The following is a 19,090-nucleotide window of genomic DNA, read 5'->3' on the forward strand; positions in this document are numbered from 1 at the left end:
CACCACCGTGCATCCATAAATGGAAGTTAAAACTCACAAAATTCTTAGAAGGAACCATATATAAACAGGACCCAGAAACACCCCCCACCTCTGGGCCTGAGCTCATTAACATGGATTGAGGAGAAGTGACCTGTGGTCAGATAAAACAAAAGCCTAAAGAGGAGAGGAACCAACATCTGGACAAAACAAATTAATATCCAGTTAAAGCACACAGGAGACATGTTCACAGGCTGTCTTTGTATTTCAAAGAGAGTGGATAGATCCTCATTGTACATATCTTTAACCATGGTTCCCATCACCACCACAGGAGATGAGTCAGTAAATGTACATTTCTACTGTAGGTCATTTGACTTCAGACCTCTGCGTTACTTGTCAACAATTGAATTTGCTGGACATGGGTGGAATTCCCCAGCAAAGCTACACTGGCTAACTGCCTCTCCCACCATTGAGGCCTTGCAGCCTGTCCACTGCACTAGCTAATGAAGACAGATGATGTCTGTTTATTTGCTGATGCTGACAGGGAAAAGTGTGTCTCAGCTCTCCAGTGACCCATCATCAAAATGTGCACATCACTCCCCCCTCCACCCCCCTCTCTCTCACACACACACGTACACACAGAAAGGGGATTTAGCCCCTCATAAACACATTCACAAAGTGCTAGCCTACCGCTTGCACGCCTATGCTAATGCTTCCTCTCCCATTTATACCATGAATGCCACTAAATTAACTGGAAAATGAACTACCACACGCTACACACATATCAATTAGAGTGATCTATTTGAGCCAGGCTCCGGCGGGAAAGATGTACATTTGAGATTGCCTCGCCACAAACAGTGTTGCCGGGGAATAAATGGGCTTTTAGTGTGTGTGTGTGTGTGTGTCTCATGTTGGAGGGTGTGGGTGGGAGGGAGACAGGAGCTAGACAGAAGCAGCAGGAGCTGGGTGAGGAATCTGAGCAGCACAGGTATAGGGAGGGAGGGCTGTAATCCTGGCACTTTTGTCAGGGCTCCAATATTAGCACTGAATTAGGCCCTAACAAAGCAAGTGGCATCGATATTAATGGATGTGGCCCTCTGAGTCATCCAGCATTTATTGCTTACTGTCAGCATGATGAAACAATTATACTGGAAGGAATAATATTCTATGAGAAGTGCATGGGGAATGTACTGTAAGGCTCAGGGAATCTCATATCAATGGGTTAGATTTTTGGTGATAAGTAAAGCATGCTTGTGGATGTAGTATTCTCATAGTTCACTGAAAAAATAATCTGTTTTCCAACATATTGTCCTTTATCCTAACCTATTCCAAGCTTGGATTTAAAGGAACACTGTGTAATTTTAATTTCAAAATCATTGTGGTGATTCACTGACACATTCTCGGAAGAACAGAGCCCTTCCTTTGCTGCTCTGGGCTCAGCACCACAGAATCGGAACTATGTAATGTCGAGAGGAGGGTAGCATCCCTGCTCCATCCCCATCCTGTTTTTGATGTCAGTACAGTGCTGTAAAAAAAATGACACTAGGGTGGAGCCCCATAAGCAAAACCCATATATATGTAGTGTTCTTTTAAAAGGCTAATATAGCTAACAGCTAATAAACAAACCAATCTGTTATAATAGCCAAAAACGGAGCCCAATTTCATCCTCAGTGCTTGCAGCTAGCAGGCTGCTCCAACTGTCACATCCACAACTGACAAATCTCATATAGAGTGAACATCACAGGGATTCTGAGACATTTAATATGTGTCCACTCCGTCTATTGCTAGAGTATCAGAATTATTACAGATTACGGGCAAGCCCCTAAAATTATTTTAACTTTAGATAGTGTGACCAGACGTCCTCTTTTACCCGGACATGTCCTCTTTTTAAACTTAAAAAAATGTCCGGGCGGAATTTCACAAACGTCTGGGATTTTGTTTTTCTAGAGTTTACATAGAACTTCCAGAAGTGTTTCGTTCAGAAACTAGTCCCGCCCTCCCCTACTCCGATTGGTTCGCTTGAGTGAGAAAGGGGACGTGGTGAAGTAGCCTAACATCTTTTGATTGGACGGTCTGACTGTAGCGCTACAGTTATTGGTCGATAACCTTCTCTGTAAACATTTAATTGGTCAGTCTGTACGTCAGTAGTCCTTGTTTACATCAGGCAAAGCTCATGTACCTACCCTCATCTCGAGCAGCTATGCCGGAACGTAAATGTAAGTTCTCGCGACAGCTCACCCCCCCCACCCCCCGAGACGTGTCCTCTTTTTCACCATCTCAGATCTGGCCACACTACTTTAGAACTTTCTAAACATGCACACCCAAAAAAAAAAAACACTCACTTTTGTTCTTCTTCAAACATGGACACCCCAGCAACCTCACAACACACACACACACACAGACAAACTCTAATAATGAGCAAATACTGCTCTCTTTCTCTCTCTGACAACACACAACTGCTGTTCTGATTAACCATGAAGGTTCATGAGTGAGGTTAATTAAACTCTGAGGCTCTCGTTCCATTTCCCAGTAGAGAAACTTTAGTGGTTTTAGTCAGCCAGGGAAAAGAAGTTAGATTAAATAAAAATCAACATAATAATTGTAATTATTCGCCAACACCTCATGTAGCTAATCACGTTTGCCTGAGAATAAAGCAGTGTGTGGCGGTCTGCTGTTTCCTGTGTAGATTTATTGAGAGCACAAGGTGAACAATGAAGTCAGTTATTTACTAAATGCAGCAGTGATTTATCATTTCATCTGCGCTCTTAAATTGCACCGCAATCGAAAGAAAAGGAAGGTGCACAGTGAAACAAATGAATTCAGCCCGGGACACTGCATATTAAATTGTACTGTCTAGTAGAGTATTAGGTCTGCTTTAATGCCTCTTAGCTTGTCAGTGTGAGATACATCTGCAAAATCAACACTGAAACCAGAGCAAATCAACACTGAAAACAGAGGAGATCAGAAAACAGATCAAATCAACACTTTCCGCAACAGCCCACTAGTGTGTGACTGCTGTCAGAGCATTAGCATATGGCTCAGATACAACTGGCAGATTTCTCTCCAGCAGAAGAATTTTAATGACAGAGAAAGTCAAGGCTGCACAGATTTGACAGATTTTGTTGCTGAATGTCTTTGCTCTCGGTGAAGGCTGCATTAAAATAAATGGGCTGAACACAACATTTCCATATTTGAGAAAGAATCCTAACATCAAACACTGTTAACAGGAGTCCAGAAAAGACATTTTAAATGTTCACATCTCATGGATTCATCCACTGAACTACACAGATCTTTTCGAAGTTACCTTTACTTTAGCTGCACATCTCTACTTGTGTCTTTGTTGTTGGAGCAAAACATCGGCACACACTGATCAATAGAAATCCTCTAAAATGGGTGGTGGATCATTCTCACAACTGCAGCGACATGATGTGGTGGTGTGTTGCGCTGATACATATGGATCAGACACATCAGTGCTACTGGGGGTTTTAAGTGCCACCGCTGGACTGAAAATAGTCACCCAACTAATAATTTCCAAGCGAGAGTGTCCTGTATTCATAGTAAAGACTAGACAGGTGAGCTACTGTCTCTGACTTTACATCTACAGGGACCAACAAGGTGTGTGTGTCTAACAGAGTGGGCAGTGAGTAGACACTACAAACTTCAGTAGCACTGCTGTGTTCGATCCACTCACACCATTGAAAACCCACTAACAGGCAAAGTCCCAATGTGTCAATGTCACTGCAGCACTGAGAACGATCCACCACTCAAACACCTGCTCTGTGGTGGTCCTATAAGGGTCCTGACCATTGAAGCATAGTGTGAACCCTTTGAAATACAGGGGCTAAAAGTATACACTGTGACAGATGGACTACAGTCTGTATTTGTAGAGCTACAAAGTTCAGCTATAGTAAGTGACGACAAGGTCATTTCCAAGGGAAGATCTGAATGAATGTGTAGAAAAGGCTGCTCTTAGGCTTGTGTAAAGGAACAGTTAGTGAAGGACTGGTCAAGGCCCATTGGAAGCACTCTTCCCAAGGTTGTGTAGAGAAAGGTGATAATTAGTTTTAGTGGAGGTCATTAAGAGCTGCCACTGAGTTTGTTCAGAGGTGATATTTCAGCCTTCGGTGGAGACGGTCCACTCCTATGCTTCTCCCATTCATGGAATATCTCTTTGTAGATCTTTCTCAAATCAGAAACAGAAGCAAGGACTTGGCCCTCTGCGCAGGAATGTTTGTTTTAGGCTATTGTCGATACAATAGGAAATATAACATTACATTCAACAAGTAATAATGTGTTCGTTAATAAAGTAAATGCCCATTGACCTGTATTATGAGCACCCATTGACCCATTTATCCAACAACCTCAGCACGTCTTAACTCTTCTGTGATGGCATTAAACTAGATGTAAGTAAATTGCTGTCAGAGTTTCCATTCAGCCACAAGAGCATTAGATAGGTCAGTTTATGATGTGGGGTAAAAACACCACATCGTAAACTGGTATTAGATGGTTGTCCAATAGCCTCTACATTAATGCTATATGTAACTTTAGTGACAACAATGTACCTTTACCATACTTGTTTGTACATCTTAATTGCAGCGTGCTTTAAAGACTTAAAGACTGTTTGTCTTTTTGCCTGAACACGTCTCTCTCTTGGGGAAATAAGGTCAGACAGAGGGGGAGTGGAGGTCAGTCAATGTTTAACAGAGAAAGAACACGTAGAACTGAAGACCATGGGCTTTCTGAAGGTCTTTCAAACTGATTTCAAAGAAAACCAACACAAAACAGCATTTGAAAAATGTTTTAATAATAAATAAGGTGGGAAATGACAATGTTTAATTTTACTCTAAAGATCATCAGAGCTCATCAGTCATGAAAAGTCGGCTGAAAATTTAAAGCAGTTGTACTTTTTACCTTAAACATAGTAAACACCAAACAATGATGGACAGCACAAGATTTTTTTTTCCTTTTTCCTCAGAGAACATAATCTCACACACATTGTTCATTAACCAAAAAACAAATGTACTGCAATAGCGTGGGTCCAAACCATAGAAGCAGCCATGTGCTTCGGAATAACAAAAGGAACCCCTCGTTCTGGGTCTTCCTCATTTCCGATCCCATAACAAAGTCCTTTATTCCCGTACAGTGCGCACTGCACAGACAGAGACAAGCCCACAGACTCCACTGATGAAAGTTCAGAGATTCGCTTTTTGGTGGTGGTAGACATTCGCATAACTACAACAGTGCACAGCTTCTGTGGGATCATCTGATCACTCCTCAACACACAATGGAAAGGACACTCCTAATCCAAGCCTTCTAAATCTAAAAGATATTGCCCATTGCACATTTTCTTGTTTCACCCTCATTTAAGTGCATTTGTCTCATCAAATGTAACATGTCGTCAATGGTTATGAGATGAAAAATTGCTACTCCATGGTCTATATCTGTTCAGGTGACGCAATTACATGGTTTTGTGGAGGAAAAAAAAAAAGGAAAAAAAGAAAGTCATCCCATTTATATCCTGTTCATTCACAGAAATAAAAATGAACAAAAACCTTTCGTCCAAACCTCTCACACACAATGTTTAACAACACGCTATCTTCACCACGTGGAACGCTTCATACCGAAGAATGGTTTAAAAAGAAAAGTTTAGTGATTGTGCTTTTGAAACCAAAGTTTAAAATAAAGACAATAACAATAACATCAATAACAGAAAGACAACAGTGCATTATATATTAAACAAAACAAAACAAAAAAAAATCCCATGGCAGCACTTCTTACAACCATCCAATGTTTTGGTTAAATTTACAATAGCGACCCCCGTGACCCAGCTCAGAAACGAAGTCTGGAGGGCCGTCAGAATGAAGTACTGGATCACAGTTGAACAGTGAAGAAAACCTCTGTTTGTACGGATGGCCCACAGCTCCCAAACAATTCCTCTTCCTTTTCAGAGAGCATCGCAACTCTGAAAACACCCCCTCGTCACACCCGGCGACAGGGCTTTAAAGCAACAACAATCACCTACTCCAAAAACCCTCTCTCAAAAGCACCCCGTTGTTCCTCTTGCCTCCTCACACTGGAAAGATTAAATACTCAAACAGATCAAAAAGAAAAACATTACACATTGGTCAGTTCTTTTTTTTTTTTCCTGTAAAGACAAAATCAGGTCATTTACATAACTGTGAATGACTGTAGATGGTCTGAATCGTGTATGGTCCACAGTTGTAAGATGGGTTTCCACTCGGCCATCAGGAGCCTTTCTTTCATCCTGACTGGACCCTCAGCTCTCCAGCAGCTGTGGACACAAAACATATCTATCAAATCAGGGGCTGCTGATGGTACCAAGTCCATGCAATGACCACAGCCACAAAAACTTGATTCTAATATCCTCAGTTTAAGATGAATAGCTTTATTTTTTTGGTAAATAATAGAATGGTTCACTCTGAGCTGACTCCAAGCCTTCTGGCAGGTGTGAGATAATTCTTCTTTTTTTTTTTAATGGAAACCAAGGAGTTGGAGAACACTGTTTTGTTCTCTTCAGGCACCATTACATTAGTGAGCCTATGTGAGTATGATTTTTTGCAAATACAAAATACTGTCTTAGACATTCATTCATTATCTGTAACCCTTATCCAGTTCAGGGTCACGGTGGGTCCAGAGCCTACCTGGAATCATTGGACGCAAGGCAGGAATACACCCTGGAGGGGGCGCCAGTCCTTCACAGGGCAACACACACACACTCACGGACACTTTTGAGTCGCAAAAAGCGTTGAGTACCAACGTGTGTTTTTGGACTGTGGGAGGAAACCGGAGCACCCCCACGCAGACACAGGGAGAACACAACAAACTCCTCACAGACAGTCACCCGGAGCGGGAATCAAACCCACAACCTCCAGGCCCCTGGAGCTGTGTGACTGGACACTACCTGCTGAGCCACCGTGCCGCCCCCTGTCTTAGACAATAAATCTCTAATTATGAAAGTCACTGGTTAAAATCTGTGCTCTTAAATTGTGTAACATGAGAGTGGAAGACGGTTTGGTGTCTTTCTGACTAAATATAATGTATGAAAAATGAGTATCAACAGTTTTATGAAGGTGCTCTTCAAAAAAGCCACTGATAGGATGACGGCTGAGGAAACCATTAAGCTAAGGCCGGTTTAAGTGGTAAGTTTTCTTAAACTAAACAATAAAAGATTGCTTGTCTTCTGGCAGGAAACATGAACAACATGCCACTGGATTTGACCAACATTCTGTCATCGTTAAGCCTCCTGATTCTCAGTAACTTACCTCTAACTCTTCTTCCTGGTGAGAAAAGGCCCCCAGGTTTGGGAGTCCTGCTTCACTGGGGTTTCTGCGGCCGCCTTGGGCCAAGTCCCCTCGCCTCCTGCCCCCAGAGCCTCGGGAAGAGACAGAGCTGGAGGAGCTGGGAGCCTCCTTCTGATTCTGTGCTGAGGGGAAGGAAGGCCGGCTGTACGGAGGAATATCCTCTGCAGCTGTGGACGCAGAGAGGACAGAGTTAGCACGGATATCTCTGCTATGGTCACTTTAACGCATATAATGAAAGCTTTTTTACAGTTAATTTTGAGGTGTTAGTCAGAACATGGTGAGATGGTAAACCATCCAGATTTACTTTCCCTGTGAATTCCATTTTCCTCAACTTTAAAAAATGTACACAGTCTACATCCAATATCTGTATCTGGTTCTTGGTGGCTATGGATTTCAAGTTGCATTGAGAACATGAGCCATCGTAACTGCCCTTTTCCCGATTAGTAGAAAGTACAAGGTCATGAACTTTGTGGAGATGTTTGCTTTATGTATTTACAACTGGAACAATAACAACTGACAGCCACCTAGTTTAGACACCACAGGACATGAAGATGGCAATAACCCAAGTCACAATTCCTCAACATTTACCTCCATGCTGACGTGCTTTGCTGCTATTGGCTTGGGCTCCCAGTGGATTCCGGTGCCTGTCATGGTCTCCTCGTCGATCGGCTGAGCCCTCTCTCGTCCGGTAAGCTCCTGCACTTCCTCTCCTGTCTCTGCCTTCTCCACAGCCCATCCGGGGCAGCGTGGCACCCCGTTCCTCATAGCTACACCTGGAGCCATGGCTGGGGGACTTCAATCCAGCTGAGGATGGACTCAGGGGCATGGAGTGGTCTGCAGGAACAGGCAGTATGCCACTGTTAATTTCAGATTCAGATTTGTGCTAATATGCTGAAACCTAGTGGAAAGGACTGAACAACATTCACAGAAGGCTCAGTTTACTTTTACCATCTGTGTATTCCTCTGGTTGCTGTTGCTGCTGCTGCTGCTGCTGCTGGTGGTGGTTCTGGTGACTAGCTGCGTGATGCTTGTGCCTCTTGTGTGGCTTCCTCTGCATCACTGCAGTGCTCATGTTGCTATCTGTGGACACTGGGCTGCTCGGGCGGTGGCCAATGTGGTATTTTTGACCTTAAAAAACAAAACAAAACAAACAAAATAAAAAAACAGCATATCAGTTTAGATCAGAAGGCTTTAAGACATCAATCTTAAATCAAGTGCAAGGGATCAACTACAGCTATGGACATTTGCGAAGACTAGCAGGCAGCTTTAAACACAATTGTTTAACTGTGTCAATAGTCCAGAGACTAACGTGTCTAAGCTACGCCATGTAACCTCTCTTAAAAGCAACAGACGAATTTGGAGAACCGCTGTTCTCACAGCAAATCAACCTCTGTGATCAGAGAGTCCGGTGGAATGGTATATTTGAGTATGAAGCTGACTGTAGCTTGTTTGTGGTTAAATTGTGCGTCCACTGTGCAACTGCCAACAAGTTTACTGGGAATTCTACCGATAACCCAAGCTCTCTGCCACAGGCGATTGACCCGGTCACTCACCCCCTCCTCCAATGTCCACAGGCCCGGGATAATGGGCCACTCTCAGGCCGGCATACTCAGCTGCTGTAGCCACAGCCTGGGCGAAGTCAGCATCAGTGAAGAAGGAGCCATCGGAGGAGCTGATGGCGCTGGAGCGGCCAGACGAAGCGTTGTCCTCCTCGGAGGCGGAGCCCCAGCCGTTGATCATGGAGCCGGTGACGGAGCTCTCCAGGTCTCCGGTGCTGGAGGCGGGGGTCTGCTCCAGGCCTCGGTGCAGCTGCAGCCGGCGAGAGACAGGGCCATGCTGCTGCTGCTGCATCTGCTGCTGAGGCTGGTACTGAGAGCCTTGATGTGGCTGATATTGCCTCTGGCCTGGTTCTCCATCAGTCTGATCACCCTCTTCATCACCTAACTCCAGAGCCCCACCATCCAATCCTAAAGGGCCGGAGATGTAGCCGTAGGTGTGTGAAGGAGAGAGGGGCCGAGGAGGAGGAGGGGGGCTCGCTGTGTGCCGTCTAAGGGAAGAAATACGCTTTATCATTAATGCCAGTACAGGTTAAAGGAATAGTTTTGAGGGGAAAAAATTGTTTACTCAATTTCCCCCATTAAATCAAATGTAGTCTGTCATCAAAGACATGAATTGGTTTGGTGTTGGTGGTCAAAATAAAATACTAGAGTACTTAATCCAGGCACCTACTGTTCTATTCAACCAGGAAAAAAAACAAAATGATGGGATTTAGGATCCAGGGACTGTTATATTATCATTTATTTATTTATTTATTTTAAAAAAACACTTATCCAGTTCAAGGTCGCGGTGAGTCCGGAGCCTACCCGAAATCTCTGGGTGCAACGTGGGAACACACCCTGGAGGGGGCACCAGTCCTTCACAGGGCGAGACACATTCACACCCAGACTGGTGTGTTCTCACTGTGTCCGCGTGGGTTTCCTCTGGGTGACTGTCTGTGAGGAGTTGGTGTGTTCTCCCTGTGTCTCCTCAGGGCGACTCAAAAGTGTCCATAGGTGTGAGTGAATGTGTCTGTGTGTGTGTCTTGTCCTGTGAAGGACTGGCGCCCCCTCCAGGGTGTATTCCCGCCTTGCGCCGAATGATTCCAGGTAGGCTCTGGACCCACCGTGACCCTGAACTGGATAAGCGCTTACAGATAATGAATGAATGAATATTAATAATAAAAATGGTGATGTATAAGTTTAATATAACTTAAACACATTAGCACTGACACACCCTACCAAAAAAACCAACATCAGTGTGTGTTGGTGCAGTACCTGCGCTCCTCGTGGTTGTTGAGTAAACTGGAGTGTATATCTCCCTGAGGGGAGGGAGTAAGTGTGGCTGTGGACTGGTGACTGTAAGACATGCCAGCAGGAGAAGAGGCTGCCCCTCTGACTGGTGGTGTAGGGCACCTGTCCAAACTCTCCTGCTCTTCCTCCTCCTCCTCCATATCCCCCTGGTGCAGATACATGCGGTTCTGAAGCACTGAGCACTGGGGGTCTGCATCAAAACTAAGGAGAAACATCATGTCAGGCATTGCAAGTCTTCAGCAGTGTCTTGCTATCAGAATCTGTAGGAACGGTCTATTTTCTGAGTGTGTTCATCTACCTCTTGTCCATCGGTTGATGGTAGTCCTCAGAACTGCGGCTGGGTGGAGGGTTCAGAGGAGGTGGGGGCAGTGGCTCGGCCCAGTTCACTGCATTCTGTTTAGGTAGTTTAGGTGTGCGTGTTGCTTTTTTATAATTTTGGCTCCCTGAAAGAGGGGGGGAAATATTTAAAACAGGTAGCAGTTTTAGAGAAAGTGGCTCATTCTGTAAAGACCCTGGAACAGATCTAAAGCAGTGTGGAGCCTACACCCCTGAATTACGCTAAATGTCAGGATCACAGAATGTTAGCACTTTGTTTCTAATCAAAATTGTGATAATCATAATGTTACCACTGCAATATCTGCAAGGTTGCAATAAACTGGGATAAACAGCAGGTAAGACAAGTACACAACGTTACAAGCCCCCTTTAAACAAGCTGCTATTTAAGTGCCATCCAATGTAGTGCCCAACACTAACAGGGTTCCCTCAATGTTCCACACAGCATCTGCAACAAATGCCCCTTCAAAAGAAGTGTACTTGTGAAAAAGATGAGAGCTGACATTTGATGGACAATGCTGAATATTCCCCTTAGGTGTGTGTGTGTAGGTGTGTGTGTGTGTGTATGTGTGTGTGTGGGCATACCCGAGGTGCTGTTGCTGCCTCTGTCTGAGCTGTGGTAGGACCCTGCTGAGCTGTGCTCATTTGCCTGGTTGTAGGGGATAGTTGGAGGAAGGCTGACCTCTCCCCCTCTGTAATGATCTGAGAAAGTTTGTAACAAACATAAGCCCACAAGCAATTGTCAAACTCAAAACTTTTAAAACACTTCGTTCTCAACGGAATGTCAAGCCACTCAATGTATAGAAGATGACAATGAGGCATTGTCACTTTTGGAACAAAACTTTAAATTTGGACAATTGGGACTGTTCATGAAAACAATGCAAAATGTAAATGGATTTTTTGAAGTTTAAAAACAAAAATGGAGTTTGGGAAGCACGGTGCTGTATGGACAACGTGAATAATATTAAATCAAATGAACAATTAGCTCCCTGAATACACAAATCTTTGATTACTAACCCTTGTTCAGTCTGTTTTGTTCCATAATGTTAAACTGCAACTGTGATGTCATTTCTGGGGGTTTTGGTTGCTGGGGTTTCCAGCGCTTGTCATTGAAGTCTCCGGGCCCTGCCCCTGGCCCCGCCCCACTGTTCTTATTCATGATGTTTGATTGGATGAGCTGGGTGGTGGCATAAGGTGTGGGCTCATAGGGTGTTGGAGGACTTCCTCCGGGTCCCATGTAGCAGATACTGGAGCTGTTAAAGGTCTTCATCTCGTTGAGTTTGTTGGACAGATCCACATCGCTGTAGACGGCAGAATCTGAACCCATCAGAACTCCCTGCTTGTTGTCCAGCTGACTGGTGTAGTTAGCAATACAATCAGCTGAGAACACAAAAACAGAGAATATGAGCAACTGATCCAAAACATCAGTACCTCACCTCCCCCAACCCATCCCTTGTGGCTGAATGCAACAAAGAGAACAAACTCCTTATATATATTTATTTAATTATTTTTTATATAATAGATATAATACACCCTTCTATACACTTCCCATCTGAAATGTACATTGAACAATCAAAACAGGAACTAAAGAGAAGCCTATAGTTGTGGATAATATTACATCTTCAGTAACCCCTTTTCGAACCCTGTGCACTTAAAAGGCAATATATACCACTCTGGGGAACTGCTGTTCTCTCTGGTTTGTTTATGTTCAGAAGCTCTGGGTCTTTTATGGTGGACCAGTAGGTCTGAGGGGAAAACAACAACAATGGCTGTATTTGGCTGAAGTTTAAATTGTCTAAGTTTTTATTTACTGTTTGAGTTACCACATTTGAATTACTCATTTGTTTCTCATTGCATTTTCTGTCTTTGTTTACTTTCATGCAGTTAGTGCTTTCCCCAGTCAGTTCCACCTTAAGTAGTCTGAAACTATGGCAAAATTATGTCAATATTACCCACAAAATTAGCAGGAATGAAGCAATATTCTTATTTCAATATTTGGCAAATTCTCCAGATGGATTAGCATGTCGGGCCACGCCCCTTTCTTTTTTCCACTCGTTAACTGACACTGGGGTTCCAGAGCTAGCAAAGAGTGAGGAAACATTTAAACGAAAAGCATGTTTTAATTAAAACAGTGAACATGGCCTTTAAAAGGTAGTTGACGGCATCGTATCTCATACATTCCCAGCTGATGTCAGTCTGTAGACTTATCTGTTTAGATTCACTATGTAAGGAGGTGATGTTAAAGGGCAGTGAACCTGTACAACAACACAACTGATTGATGTCATCTCCCGCAGCAGAAAGAGAAATTGTCACAGTAAAACTTTTATGAATCTGAGCGAGCACAGATGGGCAGGATGTGGAAGGCCACAGTCAAGGACACTTTCCTCCACAAAGTACACAAACAAGGATCGATGCAAGTTTTCCACCTGGGCAGACCAATGGATCCGAGTATCTAAAACAAACCTCCAGAGCAGCCATAAAATGAAGTCTGTTTTATTGCCAGAAACCAATTAGACTGATGTTAGCTCAGAGTCTTCCTGGCCGTCTTCTTGCTACAGAAGGTCTTCTGAGAGACTGATGGAAGGACCTTTCAGCATGCCTTCCTTATGACTGAGGAGAATATAATTATACATCATCCAACTGTAATTTTTCTAATCCTGTGGAGGAGGTTCCCCCTTTTTAAAAGGGAGTCAAACTGAAGCAGCACTGAAGCAGCTGGAGGTTAAGTGACTTGTTTAAACGTGCAACACCAGTAGTCAAAAGATTTGCATAGTGTTTCTGTCTGGAGTTTAAACGCACTTACTCAGTCTTCTTAGTGGGGCAAATGTCATCTCATAATGATAATACATAACTAGGGACAACAGTAGGTGCTAGACCATGATGAAATCCACTGCAACAAGGGCACTCCCCTAAACCCTGCCCCAAATTCCTTTAGCGCTTGCTCTTAACTTCCAGTATTCTCAAGTTCTGCTGTTAACACAAATAAAACAAGCTAGCTATTAATGACAATGTCTGAGTGATCATTTGGCTTTTGCTCTACAACAGACCATACATCCTTGTGTGTTCTATGGAGACATACCCTACATCAAAATATAAGATATCCTCCCTTGATTCTTAAAAAGATCCACTTTAGACAATGAGATGTGAATAAAAACCTTGTTTAAACATCTGATATTTGTTCTCTGATGAGAATCTATTTTTGTCCCAGCAAATGAAGATTTAGATTAATCCTGGATATCCAAATCCTGGAAGGTAATTGAACCCAGAGTCACTGGATGGTTATATAATTATTTTAATGCCCAAAAGCCAAGGGTGATTTTTTAAAATGCAAGCACACAATTCCCAAACAAAGAAAATGCAAAGCAAAAAATGTCATCGGCCAAAATGTATTGCTTCTGATTGGCTGAAGAATTTTGGCAGCTTTTTACACTGAATATCAGAGCGCTCAGTGTGTGTGTGTGCGCACTCAAACCATATCAGAAAGACTGTACAGTACAACTGTAAAACTAATTTGATCAAAAGAGTCAGTGAGAGTGTACACATTCTGCATGTGAACTAATGAAATCCTGCTTGCACTGTGACTGCTGCAAAAACACAGGGCAATTTATCACCACAGCCGAGACCTTAGTACAGGACACAGTGGAAACCTATAAAACCCAAACCCAAACCTTCAGGCACTAGTTTGAATGAACTGGTTCATTGTCAGTAAGTGAACCTTTCATGACAAATGCATGACACCTGGGTTGAGTGTTTAAACCTGGTCGCTGTTCCTTTCGGGCGTTTGCTCTAGTTTGTGGGGAAACGGCAGACATGTCACCAGCGGCAGGTCATCTATTAGCCTTCTTTAGCCAGAATAAATAGGAACAGTCAAGACTCTTCATACAATGTTTCACACGTCACCAATACTGCTTTAAGGATTCACGTGCTCAAGACATCAGTGATTAGTTTGCTTTGGAAACCCTCTTAGACACAAACCCAGTTGTGCAGCAGAACACAGAACTGATTCACTCCAGAACGCTCTAATAATGAGCTTTTATTTTTAACAAAAACCCCAAACCATGTCAGCACAAGTGCCACAAAGTGCCGTCTGACACATTAGGCCCAAGCCACGTCTGTCCTTTGTTGCCTCTCCTTCTCTGGCCACATTAAGACATGTTGGTCTTAACTTCTTCATTTAACATGGACTCTTTTACACACCTTACATAAGTCTCACATACACCCATCTACTTCTCTAACTTCCTTCATCTTGGCTTTGATTTCTATATAAACCTCACAGGCAAGTGAGTCCCTGCACTATTACAACAGCTCTACTCTGCACAGTGCCTCACAGCCCAGCTCAGCACTCTCGAGCTTATGAAAAGTCTGGCTAATGGCCACCAGGTGATCTCCCTCTAATGAGCTGCAATCCAAGCAACAGGCCCCGCCCTCACAAAGCAACGAGTATAGGATAATCAACACAACCTTTAAAATCCAAACCAATTATAAAGGGACTGAGTGTCTCAGAGTGGAACGGAAAAACAGAGAGGCTTTCACTAAAAAAAAATAACTAAATAAATAAGGAACATGGAATAGCATCAGCTTTCTACTCTCAATTTTCTTTGGCATTTGCTAGGATTCATTCTGATTTACGAGGTTAACTATGTTTCTGTACAAATGAATGATTAAAATATGAAGTTGTAAACACCACAGTTCTCTTCACACAGTCTTAGATGACCTAAGCTTAGCCTGATTAAAATATCTGCCAAACAATGACCAAAACATCACCTATGAAATAGATACTAACTATGCCCTAAATCATTACACAGGAAAATGGAAAGTTTATTCTTAAAGAAACCAAACCCTGTATACACACACACACACACACACACACACACACACACCCCTGAGTTCTTACCTGGGCGGCTGTAGGTGGTCAGATTGCTGTCACTGGTGCCGTTCCCTCCGTTGCAGCAGTTGATGCTACAGTCTTTGTGGTTAGCGCAGGCGTTTGGCCATGAGTCCGCTAGCCAAGGCTGATTTGCTGTGTCTCCCATGTTTAACAATCCAGGCCTGTGATAAATACACAGCTTTTTAATTTAGCAACAATGAATCTTGTTTCTCTGTTAAAACAAGACCTTGAATATTCAGAGAAGAAAAAAACACGTCCTAGATTTCCGTTCCAGTTTAAAAAGAGAGAATTATTATTGGTTTAGTGTCAAAGGCAGTATTTTTAAATAAAACAACTGTTATATGGGGTTTTGTTTCATCAGCAATGATACATTCTACCAAGAATATACAAAACAACAGCAGTAGTTGCTTCTACTGTAAAAACCTGAAGGATGATTAAACAAAAAGAGCAGTTTAAAATGATATCTTGTTAAATTACAGTTACAGTAAAGGTACAGAATCTCCTCTGAAGATACCGTGCTGTATGCTGTGTATTATGTAACTCATACAAAGTATGTGAGGCCTTGTTTATCCCCCACTTCTCACACACATCATTGCTGAGGAAATAAACTAATGCTGACATTATGATGCGCAACAGGAAAGATTTACAGGAGACCATTCATAATGCAGCTGCTAGGAATCAATAAATCATTTGGCTGAGTATGACTTCTTTGAGGTGACTTCATAAGCTCAGCTCCAGGGGCAATGACGAGGGGGCAAAGCATCAAAGAACACCGTTCCAGAACTTATGTTTCTGACACCCCACTGAGCTCCATGAATCTTTAACTGGCAGCAGAACGACAGAAGGTGATGCAGAATAACATTAAAAAATGTAGATGGATTTATTCTACATTATTTTGTTATATTATTTCTATTATTTCTGCGACTGTATTTTGATACATATATATATTCCAAATGTCTGCTGCTATAAATGTTTTGTTCAGTGTATATCATACGTGTGCCTCATCAAGACGTATCCCTGGTATGTGGAACACGCCTGGCCAGAAAAAGTGATTCTGATGAGCAGATCTCACTCTGTTCCCATGTGCAGGAGTTTTCACGTTTTTATCTGGCAGTGATTTTCCACTGTTAACATCCATCCTTTTTAAAGCGTAATGAGATGGTGTTTGTTCCGTGCACTCCGTACACTCATCCGGAGATTTAATTACAGGTATTCAGGCAGGCATGCAAATCCACACAGGCGTACGGGAAGGTATTACGAAAGCGTAAATGCCGCAGATCACGGATCTATGACGTGGTTTCTGGTTGTGCTCTTTTCTATTAAATATCCTTCCTGAAACAGCTATTACTAAGAGGATATCATGACAGGGTGGAGGTACTGGAAGAAACGAGCTTTAATTATTTTCTTGGCTCAACATCTCCCCCTAGTGGATCTTGTGGGATGAGCACTATTACAAAGTCCAGGCTTCAATCAAAATTCCCCCAAAACACATAAATTGCTGGACACTTGGATGGGAGTCCTGAGCGATATTTATCATGATATATCTTGATATTTTTTTTCAATAATTTGTGTAAAGTAACCTGTAATGTAGGTCTTTTGCTGGACGCGTAAGATATGATTTGAGGACAAAAAGTTGTAAATACATTAAAAAATAAATAAGTTGTTGAACTGTAATGCACTCTTTTTCACAGCAGCAGTAATTAGTTTGTTCATTTAATGTGTGCAAACCTTAAAGGAGAATTTCAGCAGTTGTTCAAAATTGTGATGGTGATATGAGAGAAGACTGACAACATTCATGACCCTGGATAAGACCTCAAAGCAAGTTCACCCATTAAACTGGTACCAATGCTTGATTTAATTCAGCTCAGACAAAGGAATATTATCATTATTCATTCATTCATTCATTCATTCATTATCTGTAACCACTTTTCCAATTCAGGGTCGCGGTGGGTCCAGAGCCTACCCGGAATCAGTGGGCGTGAGGCAGGAACACACCCTGGAGGGGGCGCCAGTCCTTCACAGGGAAACACACACACATTCACTCACACCTACGGTCCCTTTTGAGTCGCCAATTCACCTACTGACATGTGTTTTTGGACTGTGGGAGGAAACCGGAGCACCCGGAGGAAACCCACACGGACACAGGGAGAACACACCAAACTCCTCACAGACAGTCACCCGGAGCAGGAATCGAACCCTCAACCTCCAGGCCCCTGGAGCTGTGTGACTGTGACACTACCTGCTGCACCACCGTGCCGCCCTATTATTATTATTACTATATTGCCATTAGGAATATAACATATTGACTGGTCATTTTAAATAGTATATGATGTGGTTATTTGGCTTATTAACATTGTGACCTCTGGTTCCTGTCACTGCTACTTTAAAGTGATCTTTAACGCATGTCCACAACGTAACTGTTTCAAGCGGAAGCACTCTGAATGCCAGTCAGTGTCACATAGGTTAGTCTTAAAGGCACAGTAACAAAAAAGTAATGGACTTCAAAATCATTAATCAATGTTGGACCCCTGACGTCTTTAATTCATCAAAACATTCAAAGAAATTCCTCTGACACGATTCTGGACACTCACAGTGCACAATGAAAAGTGTTGTGATTTAATAAAGGGCTCATTTGCATATAGCGGCCTTTTGCAGTATCATATTGCAAAAGCCAACAGAGCAATATAAAATTTATTAGGCTCTAATGCACATAATCCCATGCATCGTAACATTACTCACCTTCCAGCGCTGCACACAGCCTCCCCTCCACGCTGATAGGCCACTGCAACAGGAGAGAACACACGAACACACACATCAGTCACAAAACACAAGAAACGTACACACAAACACACACATGCCCTAATATTTTAAAACTACTCTTTATTGCCTAGTCATATAGGTTCAACCAAACAGCTAACTGTACTGCCCTTGAATTCCATGCTTCCTTTTATTAGATTACAGTGGAACAGCAGGAGAATTGATATAATGCCAAAGCTTGCTTCTTATACATCAGGATACACACACACACACACACACACACACACACACACACACACACCCCTATTGACACATTTGAATAGCAAGTACACATACAAACATGTGGTTTTGAATCCCAGAGAGCACCTGGAGAAAACCCAAAGAGAAATGCGGAGAACACATCAATGTCCTCACAGAAAGCGACCGGAGGCAGGGTTCAAACCCACAACCTCAGGACCCTGGGGACCCGGTGTGCCCGCGCCACTGTGCCACACTCCATTGTGCTCTATTGTGTTCATGACGAACCCATGGACACTGCCCTGCGGAACACGGCTAACCCATGTTCTATCACTTTCACAAACCCTGGAAGAATGCACATCTCCTATATGACTCATATCATCAGCAGTAATGTACACCTGTACGTGTAAGCAAACATCTGGTAAAGGCGAACAAGCCAAATCTGACACACAGTCCCTGGGGCTGCTGTAGGAGCAATGTGAGGAGAATTAAAGTTCAAAACGCATCCTAATCAGAGGGTGATTAGTCAGTGGGACCACATGCAAGAAGCCCAACCCTTCAGTGGGACAGCGTGAGGAGGCAGAAAGGGTCTGTGGTTAAGGGAGTGCTGAGGACATGCAAGGATACGTCGAAGCAGTTGGGTACATAGCAATCAGTTTCTAAACACACACACACACACACACACTCACACAAAAACAAAGATTCCATCACTACTTCACATCATCTCT

At 43.0% G+C, this 19,090-nt stretch overlaps 1 protein-coding gene across 3 annotated transcripts in view; it reads right to left on the bottom strand.

Annotated features, from left to right (window-relative positions):
* Positions 1-4,797: 4,797 nt before the first annotated feature.
* The window catches only part of LOC136674271 (roundabout homolog 1-like), a 237,555-nt gene continuing 223,262 nt past the window's right edge, over positions 4,798-19,090 (bottom strand). For 2 of the 3 annotated variants that reach the window (XM_066650184.1, XM_066650186.1), the window contains 11 exons: positions 18,108-18,150; positions 15,375-15,529; positions 11,498-11,860; positions 11,066-11,182; positions 10,446-10,590; positions 10,112-10,348; positions 8,852-9,345; positions 8,241-8,426; positions 7,887-8,132; positions 7,260-7,465; positions 4,798-6,268 (listed from right to left, as the gene is read on the bottom strand). In XM_066650184.1, the coding sequence (XP_066506281.1) occupies positions 6,254-6,268; positions 7,260-7,465; positions 7,887-8,132; positions 8,241-8,426; positions 8,852-9,345; positions 10,112-10,348; positions 10,446-10,590; positions 11,066-11,182; positions 11,498-11,860; positions 15,375-15,529; positions 18,108-18,150 (2,207 nt within the window). In that variant the 3' untranslated portion in view covers positions 4,798-6,253. The remainder of the gene's footprint in view (positions 6,269-7,259; positions 7,466-7,886; positions 8,133-8,240; positions 8,427-8,851; positions 9,346-10,111; positions 10,349-10,445; positions 10,591-11,065; positions 11,183-11,497; positions 11,861-15,374; positions 15,530-18,107; positions 18,151-19,090) is intronic. The other variant, XM_066650185.1, reaches the window with a different exon arrangement.

This window comes from Hoplias malabaricus, chromosome 18, assembly GCF_029633855.1.
Source record: "Hoplias malabaricus isolate fHopMal1 chromosome 18, fHopMal1.hap1, whole genome shotgun sequence".
In the NCBI taxonomy this organism is placed as follows: domain Eukaryota; kingdom Metazoa; phylum Chordata; class Actinopteri; order Characiformes; family Erythrinidae; genus Hoplias; species Hoplias malabaricus.